Source organism: Oryx dammah, unplaced genomic scaffold (genome assembly GCF_014754425.2).
Source record: "Oryx dammah isolate SB20612 unplaced genomic scaffold, SCBI_Odam_1.1 HiC_scaffold_21, whole genome shotgun sequence".
NCBI classification, from domain to species: domain Eukaryota; kingdom Metazoa; phylum Chordata; class Mammalia; order Artiodactyla; family Bovidae; genus Oryx; species Oryx dammah.
The window spans coordinates 16,222,498-16,240,845 of NW_024070205.1; the positions used below are offsets into that span (position 1 = coordinate 16,222,498).

The 18,348-nt window shown below is 38.6% G+C and overlaps 1 protein-coding gene across 1 annotated transcript; it reads left to right on the forward strand.

Annotated features, from left to right (window-relative positions):
- Window positions 1–498: 498 nt before the first annotated feature.
- On the forward strand, window positions 499–9,191 carry APOBEC4 (apolipoprotein B mRNA editing enzyme catalytic polypeptide like 4). The gene is made up of 2 exons (XM_040263819.1): window positions 499–776; window positions 6,924–9,191. Exon 2 carries the CDS (start codon window positions 6,954–6,956, stop codon window positions 8,055–8,057), a length of 1,104 nt encoding a protein of 367 aa, XP_040119753.1. The 5' UTR covers window positions 499–776; window positions 6,924–6,953; the 3' UTR covers window positions 8,058–9,191.
- Window positions 9,192–18,348: the final 9,157 nt, after the last annotated feature.

An 18,348-nucleotide genomic window follows, 5' to 3' on the forward strand; every position in this document is an offset into this window, starting at 1 on the left:
ACTGGAGGCAACCACAAGAGTATCAATAGCAAGAGTATCCCAGGGAATGTGTAAGAGAAGGGAAACTGCTAGCACGTAGTAACCCAGGTTTGACAAAAGTATAGAGCTCCTCCCCGCTCCAGGAGCTGTGGGACTATTAGTAGAAAGCGCCTCCCTTTGGGGAAGTCAAGTCTCTGCTCCCTTCGCAGGGGCCTCCCTCTCACAGAAGGGAGAGCCTCCCAAGGAGGGGCTCTGGCACCACCTCAGGTAAAGAAACCAACAGATCTTGTCCACATCCCAAGCCTGGCTCCTATTTTAGATCAGAACAAAGGCTCTGAGCTCAGAATTTGATTCTCAGAGCCAGAGGGAGAAAAAAACCCAACATGTTCACTTAAACAGTAAGATATTACGCTTTTATCCAGAATGGAATATGCATTCATGTATATTTTCATCTTCGGAACAGGTGGTTTGAAATGCAAATAAAGTAATAAGTGTCAGAGCCGTATCCTAGCAGTAGCTACTTTGCAAACGTTACCATGGCACCAATTCAAGTGTTCTTAGACACAGCCACACCTCGGCAAGGTCTTTCTAACTCGGGACAGCCAAATTCAAAGAAACTAATGGACACAAACTGCAAAAAGAGTTCTGAACCGATACAGGAGGCAAATCTTAACAACAGAGTTGCCCTCTGAAACAACTACTTGAAACAGGGCATGAGACTTGAAGGGGGAAAGAGAGGAAATGGACCGACTCCTAGAACACCTGGAATGTGATCCAAGCGTGGAGACAAAATGATGGTAATTATAACTGCTAACACTTGTTTTTAGCTGCTAACAGATTGCGCACAGATTGGGAAGGGCAGACTTCATTTTCCAACTACTCTGGTGCAAACTGTGCTTTACCAGTACTCACTAAATCCTGGCTGAGTGAAGAGAAAGCAGACTGTCCTCCTGTATGGATCATTGGTGTTAAACTAAGGAAGGCGGTCCTCCCACGGCCGTAGCCCAGGGGGCCACTCACTAGGGGTGGAGACTGGGAGCTGGGTTCTGCAGCTCTCCACTTCCTACCGCCAGGAGATCTGCTCAGCTGAGGGCAGCAGGCATTTATTTCTCAAGTCCGGACAAAGCAGAAGGAAGAGAACTGGGGGATAGGGACACAGGATGATGGGGAAACAAGTCTTAGCCAACTCGGCCTGTGAACCAATCAAGGTTCCTGAGGTAGTCCAGGGGCTAAACAGGGCAGGTCTCAACCTGGTTAGGGGAAAATGAAAGGCTAGATACCAAAGGTTAACACAAGACGGTCTGTCATCAGTGGCAAATTGCTGATATAAACGACAAATTCTGTAAGAGTTCAAAGCATGTGGGAATTCTTTCCTGCTTCCCCTTCAGATAAGGGTGATTAAAGATCTTCTGAAAAAGTGAAGACATGCCGATAGGGAGCCACAGTTGGTTGGCCCTGAAAGCCATTAGCAAGAATGAGACTCCAAGCCACTAGTTCTCAAGATCCCCTTTAAGACAGTAATGATGCATTATTCGTGGCTAAGATAGTCTAGCGGAGGGATGCAAAGGAAGGATGCTTAGAAAAGCAATCAGGACTTTCCATACCACCTTTATCTTGAAAACCCAAAGATTTCTCCTTACCAGAAGGGTAATTCTGGGACTATTACATATGGAGATCTCCATACCCTCTTCCCCTACAAAAAAAGTAAAAGCAGAAAAGGGTCTCTTGGTACTGCTTCCATAACGTTTTAGCCAAATCAATCTGTAAGTTTTCTGTGGGTGAGCTGACACTGTAATCTGAGTTATAATCTGGATATGGGGTGTACCACCCAACGGCAGACCACACTCAGCGCACAATAATCAAAACAAAGTGAGACTTTGGGCTTGGGTTTCAGCAAGTTTTGATATTCTTAGGTCCAGTCTCATGTGTAAGGCTGAGAGAGGCACAGATCCAAGGAGAAAACAATGCTCCGGATCAAGCAGGGGACGGTGCCAGGTTCTAGGTGATCGGTCCATTGCCAAGGGTTAATCAGGGGAAGAGGCAGGATCCCAAGGAAAACCTTCACAGGGAGTAAGAAGCCTTGGAGTAGGAAAATACAGCACTAAGGAGCCATCTGCGGCAAACACCCAATCCTGTGGACCAATTGATGTGTCAGAGGTCAGGAGAAATCTGGAATTTGATGAGTATGTGGTGCCCAGAGTCAGTGCAGAGATATCAGCCGTTAGGCTAATGGTGACATGAGTAAAGTCACATCCCATCAACTGCTGGACTGACGCTCCTAAAGTATTTTCTGCCCAGGAAAGGATTAGTAAAGGACCTCTGCAGGTTTCGGCCTGGAGATCAGGCTATACCAAATACAGTAATGACTGAGGGGACCTGGGTTGAGAAGACAGGACTTGATCAAAGTGCTTCTATAGGAGAGGCTGTAATAAGTATTTTTGAAGTGGTAAATTAAATTTCAAAAAGTGAGAAATTAATTTTGTTGCAATGGTCAATTTGTCCCTTTAGAATTTTCTGCTTTATCCATTTTGCTGCCTGGACAAAGTGGTAAACGTAAAAACCATACATAGTAGAAGAAACTATGGGGAATACTTAAACTCCTCTTTGATGCATAAGTCTTTTCTAAATACAATAGTAAAAAAAATCATAATATTAATTAGATGACATAAAATGTAAAATTTGGTTCAATTAAAAATACCATCAGCATAATTAAAAGGCTCTATAAAGCAGGTAAAATATTAACAAGAAATATGACAGCTAATGCTCTTGATACGTAAGTTACTGCAAATCCATTAGAAAAACCTCAAACAAAAAGTGATAAAGAATCATACATCTTTCACAGAAGAATAAATATTACAGATCAATAAGCATGTAAAAAGGTATTACCTTTTCACCAGGAATGAAAAGGTACAAAATATAACCATAAAGAAATACTGATGCTCACTTCTTAAACTGCAAAGGGCATATTAATAATAAACAAAACTGGGAGAGTTTCTTTTGTACAAACACATAATAGTTGCAAAATCATGTTGATGTATGACAAAACCAATACAATACTGTAATTAGCCTCCAATTAAAATAAATAAATTTATATTAAAAAATGTTTCTATAACTATATTATAATGCCCTTGGTTGCTGCTTGAGAACAATAATACTAAAGGAATATTTTTGTAAAGGAAAAATCATTACTTAAAATTTCAACTTTGAGGGCTTAACATCCAAGACATTATTTATTTGCAATATCCTAAAGGATCATATTTGCTCTCTAGAACAGGAAAGTTTCCAAAATGCTCTAATAAGACCCACCTACTGGAAATAAAACTCTCAAATGTCAATAAATGAGGGTCCACAACCCATAGAATACTCAAGCATTCCTTCTCCAAAAGTCTCTACCACTAAATAAAATAGATCCCAAGGTCTTAGTCCCTGCCAAAGGATAACCACCTCCTACTTATTGCCAATGATTTGAAGAAATAGCTGATTTTACATGCAAGCACACTCAAAACCTTCATACAGTATATATATTAGATACTTTCATAGTCAGCAAAGAAACAAAGAAGAACAATATTATGAACAAAATGCAAAACCCTTACTATGTCTTTGGACTCTAATAAATCAGAATCAACTAGACAACCTGGGAGATTCATACTACTACTACTACTGAGCTGAAATGTCAGTTCAGTTCAGTTCAGTCGCTCAGTCATGTCCAACTCTTCATGACCCCATGGACTGCAGCACACCAGGCCTCCCTGTCCATCACCAACTCCTGGAGTTTACCCAAACTTATGTCCACTGAGTTAGTGATGCCATCCAACCATCTCACCCTCTGTCATCCCCTTCTTCTCCCACTTTCTATCTTTCCTAGCATCAGGGTCTTTTCCAATGACTCAGCTCTTCACATCAGGTGGCCCAAGTATTGGAGTTTCAGCTTCAACATATGAACACTCGGGACTGATCTCCTTTAGCATCGACTGGTTGGATCTCCTTGCAGTCCAAGGGACTCTCAAGAGTCTTCTCCAACACCACAGTTCAAAAGCATCAATTCTTCGGCACAAGGTTTTCTTTATAGTCCAACTCTCACATCCATACATGACCACAGGAAAAACCATAGCCTTGACTAGATGGACCTTTGTTGACAAAGTAATATGCTTTTCAACATGCTGTCTAGGTTGGTTATAACTTTCCTTCCAAGGAGTAAGTGTCTTTTAATTTCATGGCTGCAATCATCATCTGCAGTGATTTTGGAGCCCCCCAAAAAGAAAGTCTGACACTGTTTCCACTGTTTCCCCATCTATTTACCATGAAGTGATAGGACCGGATGCCATGATCTTAGTTTTCTGAATGTTGAGCTTTAAGCCAACTTTTTCACTCTCCTCTTTCACTTTCATCAAGAGGCTCTTTAGTTCTTCTTCACTTTCTGCCATAAGGGTGGTGTCATCTGCATATCTGAGGTTATTGATATTGCTCCCGGCAATCTTGATTCCAGCTTGTGCTTCCTCCAGCCCAGCGTTTCTCATGATGTACTCTGCATAGAAGTTAAATAAGCAGGGTGACAATATACAGTCTTGACGTACTCCTTTTCCAATTTGGAACCAGTCTTTTGTTCCATGTCCAGTTCTAACTGTTGCTTCCTGACCTGCATATAGGTTTCTCAAGAGACAGGTCAGGTGATCTGGTATTCCCAACTCTTTAAGAATTTTCCACAGTTTATTGTGATCCACACAGTCAAAGGCTTTGGCATAGTCAATAAAGCAGAAAGAGATGTTTTTCTGGAACGCCCTTGCTTTTTTGATGATCCAGTGGATGTTGGCAATTTGATCTCTGGTTCCTCTGCCTTTACTAAAACCAGCTTGAACATCCGGAAGTTCACAATTCATATATTGCTGAAGCCTGGCTTGGAGAATTTTGAGCATTACTTTGCTAGTATGTGAGATGAGTGCAATTGTGCAGTAGTTTGAACATTCTTTGGCATTGCCTTTCTTAGGGACTGAAATGAAAACTGATCTTTGCCAGTCCTGTGGCCACTGCTGAGTTTTCCAAATGTGCTGGCATATTGAGTGCAGCACTTTCACAGCATCATCTTCCAGGATTTGAAATAGCTCAACTGGAATTCCATCACCTCCACTAGTTTTGTTCATGGTGATGCTTCCTAAGGCTCATTTGACTTCACATTCCAGGATGTCTGGCTCTAGGTGAGTGATCACACCATTGTGACTCTCTGGGTCATGAAGATCTTTTTTGTACAGTTCTTCTGTGTATTCTTGCCACCTCTTCTTAATATCGTCTGCTTCTGTTAGGTCCATACAACTTCTGTCCTTTATTGAGTCCATCTTTGCAAGAAATGTTCCCTTGGTATCTCTAATTTTCCTGAAGAGATCTCTAGTCTTTCCCATTCTATTGTTTTCCTCTATTTCTTTGCACTGATCACTGACAAAGGCTATCTTATCTTCCATTGCTATTCTTTGGAACTCTGCATTCAAAGGGGTATATCGTTCCTTTTCTCCTTTGCTTTCTGCTTCTCTTCTTTTCACAGCTATTTGTAAGGCCTCCTCAGACAGCCATTTTCCTTTTTTGCATTTCTTTTTCTTCAGAATGGTCTTGATCCCTGTCCCCTGTACAATGTCACGAATCTCTGTCCATAGTTCATCAGGCATTCTATCAGATCTAGACCCTTAAATCTATTTCTCACTTCCACTGTATAATCATAAGGAATTTTATTTAGGTCATACCTGAATGGTCTAGTGGTTTTCCCTGCTTTCTTCAATTTAAGTCTGAATTTGGCAATAAGGACGTCATGATCTGAGCCACAGTCAGCTCCTGGTCTTGTTTCTGCTGACTGTATAGAGCGTCTCCATCTTTGGCTGCAAAGAATACAATCAATCTGATTTCGGTGTTGACCATCTGGTGATGTCCATGTGTAGAGTCTTCTCTTGTGTTGTTGGAAAAGGGTGTTTGCTATGACCAGTGCGTTCTCTTGGCAAAACTCTATTAGCCTTTGCCCTGCTTCATTCTGTACTCCAAGGCCAAATTTGCCTGTTACTTCAGGTGTTTCCTGACTTCCTAACTTTTGCATTCCAGTCCCCTATAATGAAAAGGACATCTTTTTGGGGTGTTAGTTCTAAAAGGTCTTGTAGGTCTTCATAGAACTGTTCAACTTCAGCTTCTTCAGCATTACTGGTTGGGGCATAGACTTGGATTACCATGCTATTGAATGGTTTGCCTTGGAAACGAACAGAAATCATTCTGTCATTTTGAGATTGCATCCAAGTACTGCATTTCAGACTCTTCTGTTGACTGTGATGGCTACTCCATTTCTTCTGAGGGATTCCTGCCCGCAGTAGTAGATATAATGGTCACCTGAGTTAAATTCACCCATTCCAGTCCATTTTAGTTCACTGATTCCTAAAATGTCGATGTTCACTTTTGCCATCTCTAATATGTAGTGAGTCCTTAATATGTATCAGGCACATAATAAAGCATTTTTTATTTATTCCATCATTCAATCCACAAGATAATCTTGCGAGGCAGGTTCTATTCTTATGCTCATTTCACAAAAAAAGAAGCTGTGGCTCCCAGATGTTCTATAACTTGCCAAAAGTAACAAAGCTGGTGATCGGCAGAGCCCAGATTTGAAATAAGGCAATCTGTTTCTAGAACTTGCACTGTTAACCCGTTTGTTCTTCTGCCTCAGAATCTATCAAACAGACAAAGGTGTTCTTATGTCTTTCCCTTCTGTCTCCTCCCCCAGCGTTTGTCTAATTCTCAGGATTAGTATCTTGAACTTTCACTATGGGTATACAGTAAATCACTATCTTTGAGAGTCAAAGGACGTTACCATGGTTATTGTGCTACTTCCTCTAAAGAAAAGTATGACTTAGCATATTAAAGCGCTGTTTCATTTTTCCTGCACTGGTTTTTATATGTCATTTCTCTTCCTTGTTTAGGGTTGCAGCTAGAAGACAATAAAACTAACAATGGAGCCCTTATATGAGGAATACTTGGCCAATCACGGAACGATAGTAAAACCTTATTACTGGCTGAGTTTCTCTCTCGATTGCTCTAATTGTCCTTACCATATTCGGACGGGTGAAGAAGCAAGAGTTCCCTACACAGAATTTTATCAGATTTTTGGATTCCCTTATGGGCCAACATATCCTCCAACGAAACACCTCACATTCTATGAGCTAAAAACTTCTTCTGGAAGCCTGGTGCAAAAGGGTCATGCTAGCAGCTGCACTGGGAATGATACCCACCCGGAATCCATGTTATTTGAGATGAACGGTTACTTTGACTCGGCCATACAGAGTAACGACGGCATCAGGCATATTATTCTGTACTCCAGCAACTCCCCTTGCAATGAAGCTAACCACTGTTGCATCAGCAAAATGTATACCTTCCTGGCAAAGTATCCAGACATCACTCTTAGTATTTACTTTTCTCAGCTCTATCACACAGAGGCTGAATTTCCTGCCTCGCCATGGAACTGCGAAGCTCTCCAGAGCCTGGCCAGTTTATGGCCACAGGTTACTTTGAGCCCGATAAGTGGTGGGATGTGGTATTCTCTCCTCAGCAACTTTGTGAGTGGTGTCCAGGGAGCAACTGTTTTCCAGCCCATTTTAACCGGGAGAGCTCTGGCAGACAGGCACAACGCACATGAAATCAATGCCATAACAGGGGTGAAACCATATTACACCGACGTTCTTCTCCAAGCAAAAGAGAATCCAAACGTAAAAGTTCGGGCAGCTTTGGAGGGCTACCCCTTAAACAGTGTCTTTCCCAGGCAGTCTTTTCAAGTGACAAGTGGACAGCTGCAATCCAATCTGACCCTCGACCCCAGGGTTCCTGTCATATTCATGCTGGTGCCTTATAGAGACCTACCACCAATCCATGTAGGACCAAGTCCAAAGAAACCCAGGAATATCATAAGGCATTTAAATATGCCTCAAATATCATTCCAGGAAACCGGTGATCTCAGAAAGTCTTCCATTGGCATGCCAGTGGAGATAGTAGAAATCACAGGACAGTTTGCAAGTAGCAAAGAAGCGAATGAAAAGAAGAAGAAGAAAGGGAAAAACTAAAATTTACATTCTGACAACTGGTCAGGAAACCAAACTACTACCAGAGGACTTTGATAGGCAGCAGAAATCTGGAAACTTTCTCTCTTAGGTCTGATTCAAGACAGAGATAAACTGACACACTCAAAGCAAAACATGAATTATTTATTATCTCAACTATTACAAGGCTACACTATTTTTAACATAATCCAAGATGTTTCCATAAACAACTTGATCTCTTTCCTTTAGTTTGAAAGTGACAGTATCAAAATGGAGCCATTAGTAACTTGCTAATATTCTGATGTGGATAAGAAAATGTCATTATTCTACACTACCCACATCATCTTTCCACTAAAAAAGCCCATGGACTAAATTGCTTCCTAAATTGGTTTTGGTATAAAAAATTTACTGCAAAATTGGAAAACAGCCTGAGTTACTGACATTAAGGGCTGCTTGCAAAAGCAAACCAGTGATTTTCCATTAATTGTTAACCGTGGACAGAAGATTTTAGGCAGCTCATTTACTTTTTTATCTAAATTGGTTCAAAATAATTTGTGGGGAGAAAAGTTCTTTTGCTACTTGATTAGCTATAGCTACCAAAATTGATTTTTGAAACCAATCACCTGCTCAGTTTGATCTTTCTTTCCAGAGCAGATGATAAAGGTGGGATAATACATGAGAGTCTCCAAAAGGCCTTCTATCACACACTACATAAAATCCAAGCCACTCTTACTGGCTTTCAAGATTCTTCCTCTACCTTCCTGCCACCCTGTCACATCAGCAAGAGTATCACTTCCTGCGGGTCATACACTGTCTCTCCTCTTTGGTTTTCCCTTAGGGTTTAGCACAGTATTCAGACAAAAGGTGGAGAGGAAGTCTGTGAATCTCCGTTTCAGTAAGTTAACCAACTACCACTCCCCAACATTCCTTTTCTATTCCAGCCAAGCGCCTGCTTAGCCATACTGCAATGAGTATCTTCTTTTTTGTTAGGATCCATTCTCTCTTTTTCTAACATAGCTTCCCAAAGAATAATTTGTTTTGCTTCCCCTTTTCTGACCCCTTCTCTTAAAATCTTGTTCCAAACACACTTCTAAGAAGTGCTCCTTGACTAATCCTCTGAGCATGTACATTAAAGTGCTTTGTTTATGTTTAATTATATTTGCTGCCTCACTTCCCTCTTAGAAATGCACTACAAGAAAAATGTGCATTCATTTGTAACTTACTACTCAATATGTTCTTAATATGTGTAAAAAATAATTCTAAGCTAGTAAGACAGTTTTGCCATTGGAAGAAAAAACTTAAAGCGCATAATACCCCATGCAGAAGGAGGAAGGGAAAGTGCAAGTTAAGGGGAGAAAGAAAAGAAAAATGTTTAGAAAAGAAATCTCTATTGCGATTAAAATAAACACAAAATTTTAAAAGGAATGTGTACTGTTAACCTGAAATTTTTAATAGATTTATTACAATATAATTATATTGGAGGTATACAGTAATTATTATTTAAAGAGGTACTGCTGAAGTTTATTATTAGATTATGAAATCATATGTCTACAGTTTGGGATGTAGAGTTTAAAAAAAAAAAAGATCCCAGCATATGAGAAATTCAAGAGCTCTGATCATTATAAAAGTAGATAGATCAGGTAGGTGACTCAGCTAATAACATCGGCAAGTCTGAAGGACCTGGGGACCCAGCTCTGAAACTTCCTGCCTTGTGGGCTCATCCAAAAAATATATATATATATATATTCAATTAATTACTATGAAATCTGTCTCCAAAGTGGTCAAGAAGATGACAGCATCAGTGAGGATACAAAGGATCCAGTTAGAAACATAAGAGTGAAATCTATAATGGATTTGTATTTCAAATGTGAGCCTGGCTATCACAGTATGTAACAAAGTGGGAAATGCTGCCATAGAAAAGAAAGGAGCTTGACAGTTAAATTTTTGTACTGGTTGGATAAGACTGGGGGGTAGAAAGAATGTTACTGACAGATCATGAGTCTGGGCCAATAGAGTCAAGCTTTAGACAAGGAACTGTTAAGACCGCATAAGGGAGACTCTTGAGAGTCCCTTGGACAGCAAGGAGATCAAACCAGTCAATCCCAAGGAAATCAGCCGCCAAATATTCATTGGAAGTATTGGAGCTTCTGGCCATCTGATGCAAAGAATCAATTCATTGGAAAAGACCCTGTTGCTGGGAAAGATTGAGGGCAAGAGCAGAAGGGGGTGGCTGAGGATGAGATGGTTGGATGGCATCACTGACTGAATGAACATGAGTTTGAGCAAACTCAGGGAGATGGTGAAGGACAGAGAAGCCTGGCGTGCTATAGTCCATCAGGTCACAAACTGTTGGACACAACTTACCGACTGACAACAACAAAGACATTAGGCCCTAGGCAAATAGTCTCTATTTCCTCATCTGTAAAACAAGAGACGTGAGCTAGCTCATCTTTAGTTCCTCATGAGCTCTTTTTGTTCTATGAGGGCACATATCAGAGCAATAGCTCCATGCAGTGAACTTTTACAGTGTGATGATCAAGTCTTCCTGCTCACCACACAATGGATTCTTATTTCTGGAGAGTAGATCGGAATGCTCCACCTTTCCTCAGCAAACTGGCAAAGGTGATAGCAAAGAATTATAACTGCCACCCCATCTATGGTAATACCAATAAGGAAAATTCAAGCCAATGAATTAAAGGAGCTAGTGGTGTCGTGATCAAAAAAGGCAGGGGAGTAGATCCCAAGAAACTGATTAGAGTCAGGCTGGGGGGGTGGGGCGCAGGAAGGGGAGGGGAGCATTTCCTCCGTGAATTGAACATGGCCGAGGGCTTGGGTCTCACCGTTGCAGGCTCAACCATGTACTCAGTCATTATAGAGAAAATGGATTTATAAATTAGGGGCAAACCTAGATTAACAAAACTTCCAAGATTTACAAATAGAAGCAGAAAGCTAACCGATTTCCAGTGAGATTGACAACTGGATATGCAACCAGCTATCCAAGCTTTGCAGTCTATATAGCCTCTCCATGTATCTAAGCTACATGAGAAGCCAAACTATAATCAGAAGGTGGATTAGAGGAATTCATAACGTGATTCAAATATTTAGTGCTGTCAGACTTTGCTTATCAGGGACAGACATCTGCCACCTGGAATGAAATGATGGGGTATGCACAAGGACATCTGCCCCATGGATAGACTTTAGGTGGGTCAAGGCTATGAGAGAAAACATAAACCTCTATATTCTTATCACAACTAGTATTGATGTTCTATAGATGTTAACATTTCACCAGGCAACAATCTGATCCTGCTAGCCTGGGAGCGATATTACCTCTTTAAAATGCTATTAGATATCTTTTCTTGACTCACAGTGCATACAGTCCAAAAAACTTAACTTACAGAATGGAATGTTATTTATCTTATTTCCAAAGGTTTTAAGGAAAGCCACGTGGTAACCTATACTAATTAAAAATAATATTATTACTACTTAACATTTAGTGAGAGCTATATGTCAGGCACTTTTCTAAATACTTAAATTATTAACTCATTTAATCTTCCCAATAATCCTATGAGGTAGTTATTATTATAGTACCTATTTTACAGACAAGGAAAGCTTAAGTAATTGCTCCAACAGTAAAGGTTGAGCTGAGAGTCAAACCTAGAAGATCCAGCTCCAGAACCCATGTTCTTAATCACTATGCTTTAATGCCTCTCAAAATAAAAACAATGTGGATGCACCATAAAGGCTGGAAAAATCAGTATCTATTTAGTACCAGTCCTATGGCTTTCCTGTATCCTGCTCAAATTAGTGTACCAATGGGCATCCTCTAGACTCCGGGAGCTAGGTAGGCTGGGTGGGCTAAAGTGGAGAACTTCAGTAGGTTCTAGACCCCAGAGTTTGCTATTCTCCCCACCCTCATTCCTTGTTATCCAGGACCTCTTAACAAATGTTAAGTCCTGAGATTACCTTACATTGGATGTCCTTGATTCTCAGGAATGGAATTAAGTAGAACTGCTTATATATGTGTGTGTGTGTGTGTGTGTGTGTGTGTACAATCTAATGATTTCAGTTCTGTGTATAAACCCAAAAGAATTGAAAACTGGGTCTCAAAAAAATATATATGATATGTATTCAAAGTACCATTATTCACATTAGTCAAAAGGTGGAAGTAGGACTTCCCTGGTGGTAAAGTGAATAAGAACTACTTGTCAATTCAGGGCATACAGGTTGGGTCCCTGGTCTAGGCAGATTCCACGTGCCTCGGAACAACTAAGCCCAGATGCCACAGTTACCGAAGCCCGTGTGCCTAGAGCCTGCACTCTACAACAAGAGAAGCCACCACGAGGAGCCCATGCACTGTGATGAAGGGTAGCTCCTGCTTGCTGCAAAGCAAGCAAGCCTGAGCGCAGCAACGAAGACCTGGTGCAACCAAAAATAAATACATAAATATTGTTTAAAAGGTGGAAGTAACCCAAGTGTCCACCAGCAGGTGAATGAATGAATTGTGGTGTACACGCATAATGTAATATTATTCAGCCTTAAAAAGGAAGGCTATTCTGACACATACTACAACATAAACATATCTTGAGGACATCAAGCTAAGTGAAATAAGCCCATCACAAAAAGAAAAATGCTGCATTATTCCAATTATGTGGCATACCTAGGGTCACCAAATTTACCACCTTAAAAAGTAAGAGGATGGTTGCCAGGGGCTAGAGAAAGGGTGGAATGAAGAAATATTGTTTAGAAGAGTCTCAGTTTTGCAAGATAAAAAGAGGTCTAGAGATGGATAGTAGTGATGGTTATATAGCAGTAGGAATGTACTTAATACTACTTTACGGTACAGTTGAAAATGGTTAAGATGGTACATTGTATGCTATATGTATTTTGCCACAATTTTTAAAAAATTAAGTGGAATTACTAATTGACACGTACTGCTCTCTCCATATACAAAAAAACAAAAAAGATCATCTTTTGTACTTGTACAGACTAAATATAAGGTAATAGTCTCTATGCCTAGTCTCAAAATACTGAGATAAGCTATTGAAGGCTCACAGGAATATCTGAAAACCAAATATCTTTCAAAAAATTCATTATAATAACAGGTTTTTTTAAAGTTCACAATTTGTAGTAGTTAATTTCAAGCTACTGTGTGGGTTTATTTAGACTCATGATACTTAAAACTATATCCTTATTTTTAGCACAAAAGTAAGTAGTAGCATTGAGAATTAAGACTTACTGAAAGTAGATAATTCCCATGCCTATCTGCCACTTGCTAGCTGAGCATATGGAGAAGGAAATGGCAACCCACTCCAGTGTTCTTGCCTGGAGAATCCCAGAAACTGAGGAACCTGGTGGGCCGCTGTCTATGGGGTCGCACAGAGTCGGACACGACCGAAGCGACTTAGCAGCAGCAGCAGCAGCAGCTGAGCATAACTGGCTGAGTTATGAAACCTCTCTGAGCCTTAAGTTTCTTCATCTATAATATGGGAACACTAACTCCTGGCCCTAGATTAAATAATATAAGTAAAGAGCTTATTGACCAGGTGTCTAAAACACAGTAAACACTCATTAAGTCATTGTTATTGTTCATAAAATATTAACACAGTAAGAATAGACAGTAGAAAGGGATAGAAATTGTAGAATCTTTCAAATTTTATCAGCCCTCCAAGTGTGAGATAACGACTTTCTATACGAAGTAAAGATATGTTACTAGAATTTGTGACAATCAGGTTTCAGAGGAAAAGAAAACTATGTTGGTTGATTTTAATATTTTGCTTAAATAGTTAATAGTAGCAATGAGAAAAGCAGTATATCTGTGGTCACGGAAGACATTAAAATAATTGTATGAAAATATTTCGTGGAACTTCTTGCCAATAAATTGCCAGTCTAGATGAAATGCATGATTTACTAAGAAAATAAAAACCAAACAAGTCAGTAACCACAGAACATAAAACTGGGCAAGCCCAGATAATTTTGCAAGCACATTCTACAACTTTCAAAGAAAAAAAACAGTATGGTAATTTTCTATTATTCAAACTATTCCAGAGCATAGAAAAAATGGTGAAATCTTCTCAAATCACCTTACAAAGCTAGACTAATCCTAATAGCAAAAGTGGATAAAGGTAACACAAAGAAATAAAACTGTGGACCAATCTTATACATAGAGACTCTGAAATCATGTTAAATATATATATATATATAAACAAACCAAATCTAACAAGTAATTAAAATAGTAATGAAATAGTTTATTCTTGAAATATATTAAGTTGGTGCAAACATAATGGCAGTTTCAGACCATGAATTTTAAATCATTATAACTTGGCTCAAACATATCATTATTAATCAAAATAGGAACCATTACAATCAATACATTTTTGCCAATGAGAAATAAATTTGCTTACTCCTGTAGCATAAAATCTGTGCTTCGGGATTTGATGAACTCTTAAAAAGCATTTTCTGCCTCCTGCTGGTTGGGGAAGCACTTTCCCTGCAAAGTTGGCAAGATGCTTGAAGAAGTGGTAATCTGTTGGCAAGAGGTCAGGTGACTATGGCGGGTGAGGCAAAACTTCGCAGCCCAACTTTTGAAGCACTGGCTGTGCACCATGTGTTTAGGCATTGTCACACAGAAGAACTGGGCCCTTTCTGTTGACTCGTGCCAGCTGCAGGCACTGCAGTTTTCGGTGCAACTCATCAATTTGCTGAGCATACTTTTCAAATGTAATGGTTTTGCCAGGATTCAGAAAGCTTTGGTGGATCAGACCAGCAGCAGACCACCAAATAGTGACCATTACATTTTTTGGCTACAAGTTTGGCTCTGGGAAGTGCTTTGGAGCTTCTTCTCAGTCCAACCACTGAGTCATTGCTGATTATCATATAAAATCCGCTTTTTGTCGCATGTCACAGTCTGATCAAGAAATGGTTTGCTGTTGTTGCGTAGAATAAGAGAAGACAACACTTCAAAATGATTTTTTTGACTTTCGGTCAGCTCATGAGGCACCTATTATCAAGCTTTTTCACCTTTCCAATTTGCTTCTAATGCCAAATGACTGTAGAATGATCAAGGTTCAGTTCTTTGGCAGCTTCTCAAGTAGTAGAAAGAGGATCAGCTTTGATATGCTCTCAGTTGGTTGCTGTCAACGTCTGATGGCCAGCCACTATGCTCATCTTCAAGGCTCTCATCTCCTTTGCAAACCTCCTTGACCCACCACTGCACTGTGCGTTCATAGCAGTTCATGGGCCAAACGCATTGTTGATGTTGCAAGTTGTCTCTGCTGCTTTACAACCCATTTTGAACTCAAATAAGAAAATGGCTCAAATTTGCTTTTTGTCTAACATCATTTCCATAGTCTAAAATAAATATAAAATAAACAGCAAGTAATAAGTCATTAGCAAAAAAACAGAGAGAAATGCACATTAAAATGATGTATAACATAATCACATTTATTTAGAATGTATTCTAATATCAAATGGCAAATTTCAACAATGCAAAAACTGCAATTACTTTTGCACCAACCTAATAGGAATGATTTAACACAGAAAAAATATAAATACAATTAATCATATTCATAAATTAAAAGAACAAAACCTATAAGATTTTATCATTAGATCCCTTGAAAAAGCATTTGATAATTTCAGCTGTGATTCCTAAAAATCATAAAGAAATGGAAAATAAAAACTGGTAAAATACCAAAGACATTTTCATTAAAAATAGAAACAAGCCTACTATTCAGTTTTTCAACACTGATTTTTGAAAGTCTAGCTAGTATAATAAGATAAGAAAAATCAAAGTAATACAAATATTGGAAAATAGGTAAATTATGATTACTTCAAATAATATGATTTATATTGTGACAATAAGTGTGGACTCAACAGTTAGCATTAATAAGAGACCCCAGTAATGGGAAGGAATATAGAATAAGTAAACTTTTAAACCCATGTGCATGCTCAGTCACTTCAGTTGTATCTGATTCTTTGCAACTCCATGGACTGTAGCCTGCCAGGCTCCTCTGTCCATGAGATTCCCCAGGCAAAAAACTGATAGCTTTCCTTTATATTATCATAAAGAGGTTAAAAAAAAAATGTTAACAGAAAGAGTCCCATTCACAAGGATGTTTAACAAAAAAGGTTTAATCTTTGATTTAGCACTAAACTTTTTGCCTGAGACAAGAGTACAGATTTTAAAATGTTTTTAATCTTTGAAGAATAAAAATCCTATCATAAAATAGTTCATCCTATCTACTCTACGTCACTGTGTAAACATAAGGTTATGTAAAGCTAAAATTAATCACAAAAACCTGAAGATTTGAAGGTTGGTATTTCAACACTGAACCAGCTCATTTGGATATTAAGCACAAGTGTTAAAACATAACATAATCTATAGATAACATGCTAAAAATCTTTTTACATTGTAATAATTATGCTGCTAGAGAACAGTGGTATTAAACTATCATTACCAGAACTGAAAATTATTTGGTTTCTATTTATAATGCTTTCAACATATTTGATTAACTTTGAATTCCCTTCCACTTCAAATAAAAAAATAGTGTACAGGATTCAATGTTTTAGTTTGTAAATTAATAAATATTGACAAATCTTGGGGGAAGAAGCACATAGTAGGCAAAGTACTTGGTTTAAAATATCTGAAAAGAGAGATCTGTTACTGGATAGTTTTATCAAAATCCTTTCTAACTGCAAGGAGATCCAACCAGTCCATTCTAAAGGAGATCAGCCCTGGGTGTTCTTTGGAAGGAATGATGCTAAAGCTGAAACTCCAGTACTTTGGCCACCTCATGCGAAGAGTTGACTCATTGGAAAAAACTCTGATGCTGGGAGGGATTGGGGGCAGGAGGAAAAGGAGAAAACAGAGGATGAGATGGCTGGATGGCATCACCGACTCGATGGACATGAGTTTGAGTGAACTCCAGGAGTTGGTGATGGACAGGGAGGCCTGGCGTGCTGCGATTCATGGGGTCGCAAAGAGTTGGACACGACTGAGCGACTGAACTGAACTAAACTAAAAACACCCTTCGTCACAGAAAATCAGAAAGAGATATATACTACCAATGCAGCATTAATCTTGGGGACATTCAGATTCAGTATTACTTTAGCATTGAACCAAACCAGGCTATGTGCACAATAAATAAAATGTCTTAAAACCATATGGATCCTTTATTTCAGGAATAAGCACTCACTTGAAAAGTTAAAGTAGGAAAAATAATATTACTTAAAATAAATTAAGTGCCACAATCAACAATAAAAATTTGGAATTTGCAAGAAAGTAGAATGTATTTTCCAATTAAAAGATTATTAAGGATTGGTTTCTTCACATACACTCAAATACACACAAAGAAATTTCTCTAAAGCTTTATATAGAGTTAACTATTAGCTAATGAAGGTGGGAAGATAATTAAAAATCTCAGCCTCTAAATATGATTCCAAAATTAACTTGTCAGATTAATTCATTGGATAGAAAGGTGTTGAGCACCCACTGTGGACTAGGTATTCATTATTGTGAGACAAAAAATACGCACTGGAAAAGGACATTTTAAACATAATTATATCTGAAATGTAATATGCATTATGTGACTGAGAACTAATTAATTATATTTAACACATTTAACACACAGAGCATAATTCAAAACAATTATACCCTTGAACAACTGGAGTTTTAAAATTCCCCTCACTATTCCCTTGAGTTGATTTCCACTCTGGTATTCTTTCCCAGTTCTAAAAAAGAGAATAAAGAAATTTCTTAAATAAGCCCTATTATTTAGAATAGAAATGGAAGAGAAGGGATGTATTAGTTCTTGAATTCTTGTTTCCATTTGCTCTCAAATGTGCTTCTAATGTTCAATTTTCTCTTCAAAGAAAATTGTGATTTACGAAAACAAAAAGTACAACCATCTTTAGCATTTAAACAAACATATTATTCAGTTCTTACTAAAGTCACCAAAGACTGAAACTCAGAAAAAACATTTAAAAAATCTTTATTCTAGGTTATGTAATGCCATTCACCATAGTAATGATCTGATACTTTGGTATAAGACTTTTTAAAATATATATTGCCAACAGGTAGAAAATTTTCCTTGGCTCTCTTAAGACAGCCCTTGAAGGAGTTTTTAGCAGTGTATTGGCTCATAACTTGAGTGGTGATTTAAATAAATGTCACTTCTATCACTTAATGATAATCTTATTGAGGGTAATTTAACTGGGAAAAGAAAATGCCATGTTGCTTCTTCCTCCCAAGAAAAAGGGGTGCATTTCATTCTGGAAGTATCTACCTACCATCTAACTGTCTACCTATCTCTACATACAT

What these genes read in the sequence shown, in the direction of transcription:
- APOBEC4 (XM_040263819.1), top strand. Translation starts at nt 6,954, where the DNA reads ATGGAGCCCTTATATGAGGAATACTTGGCCAATCACGGAACGATAGTA.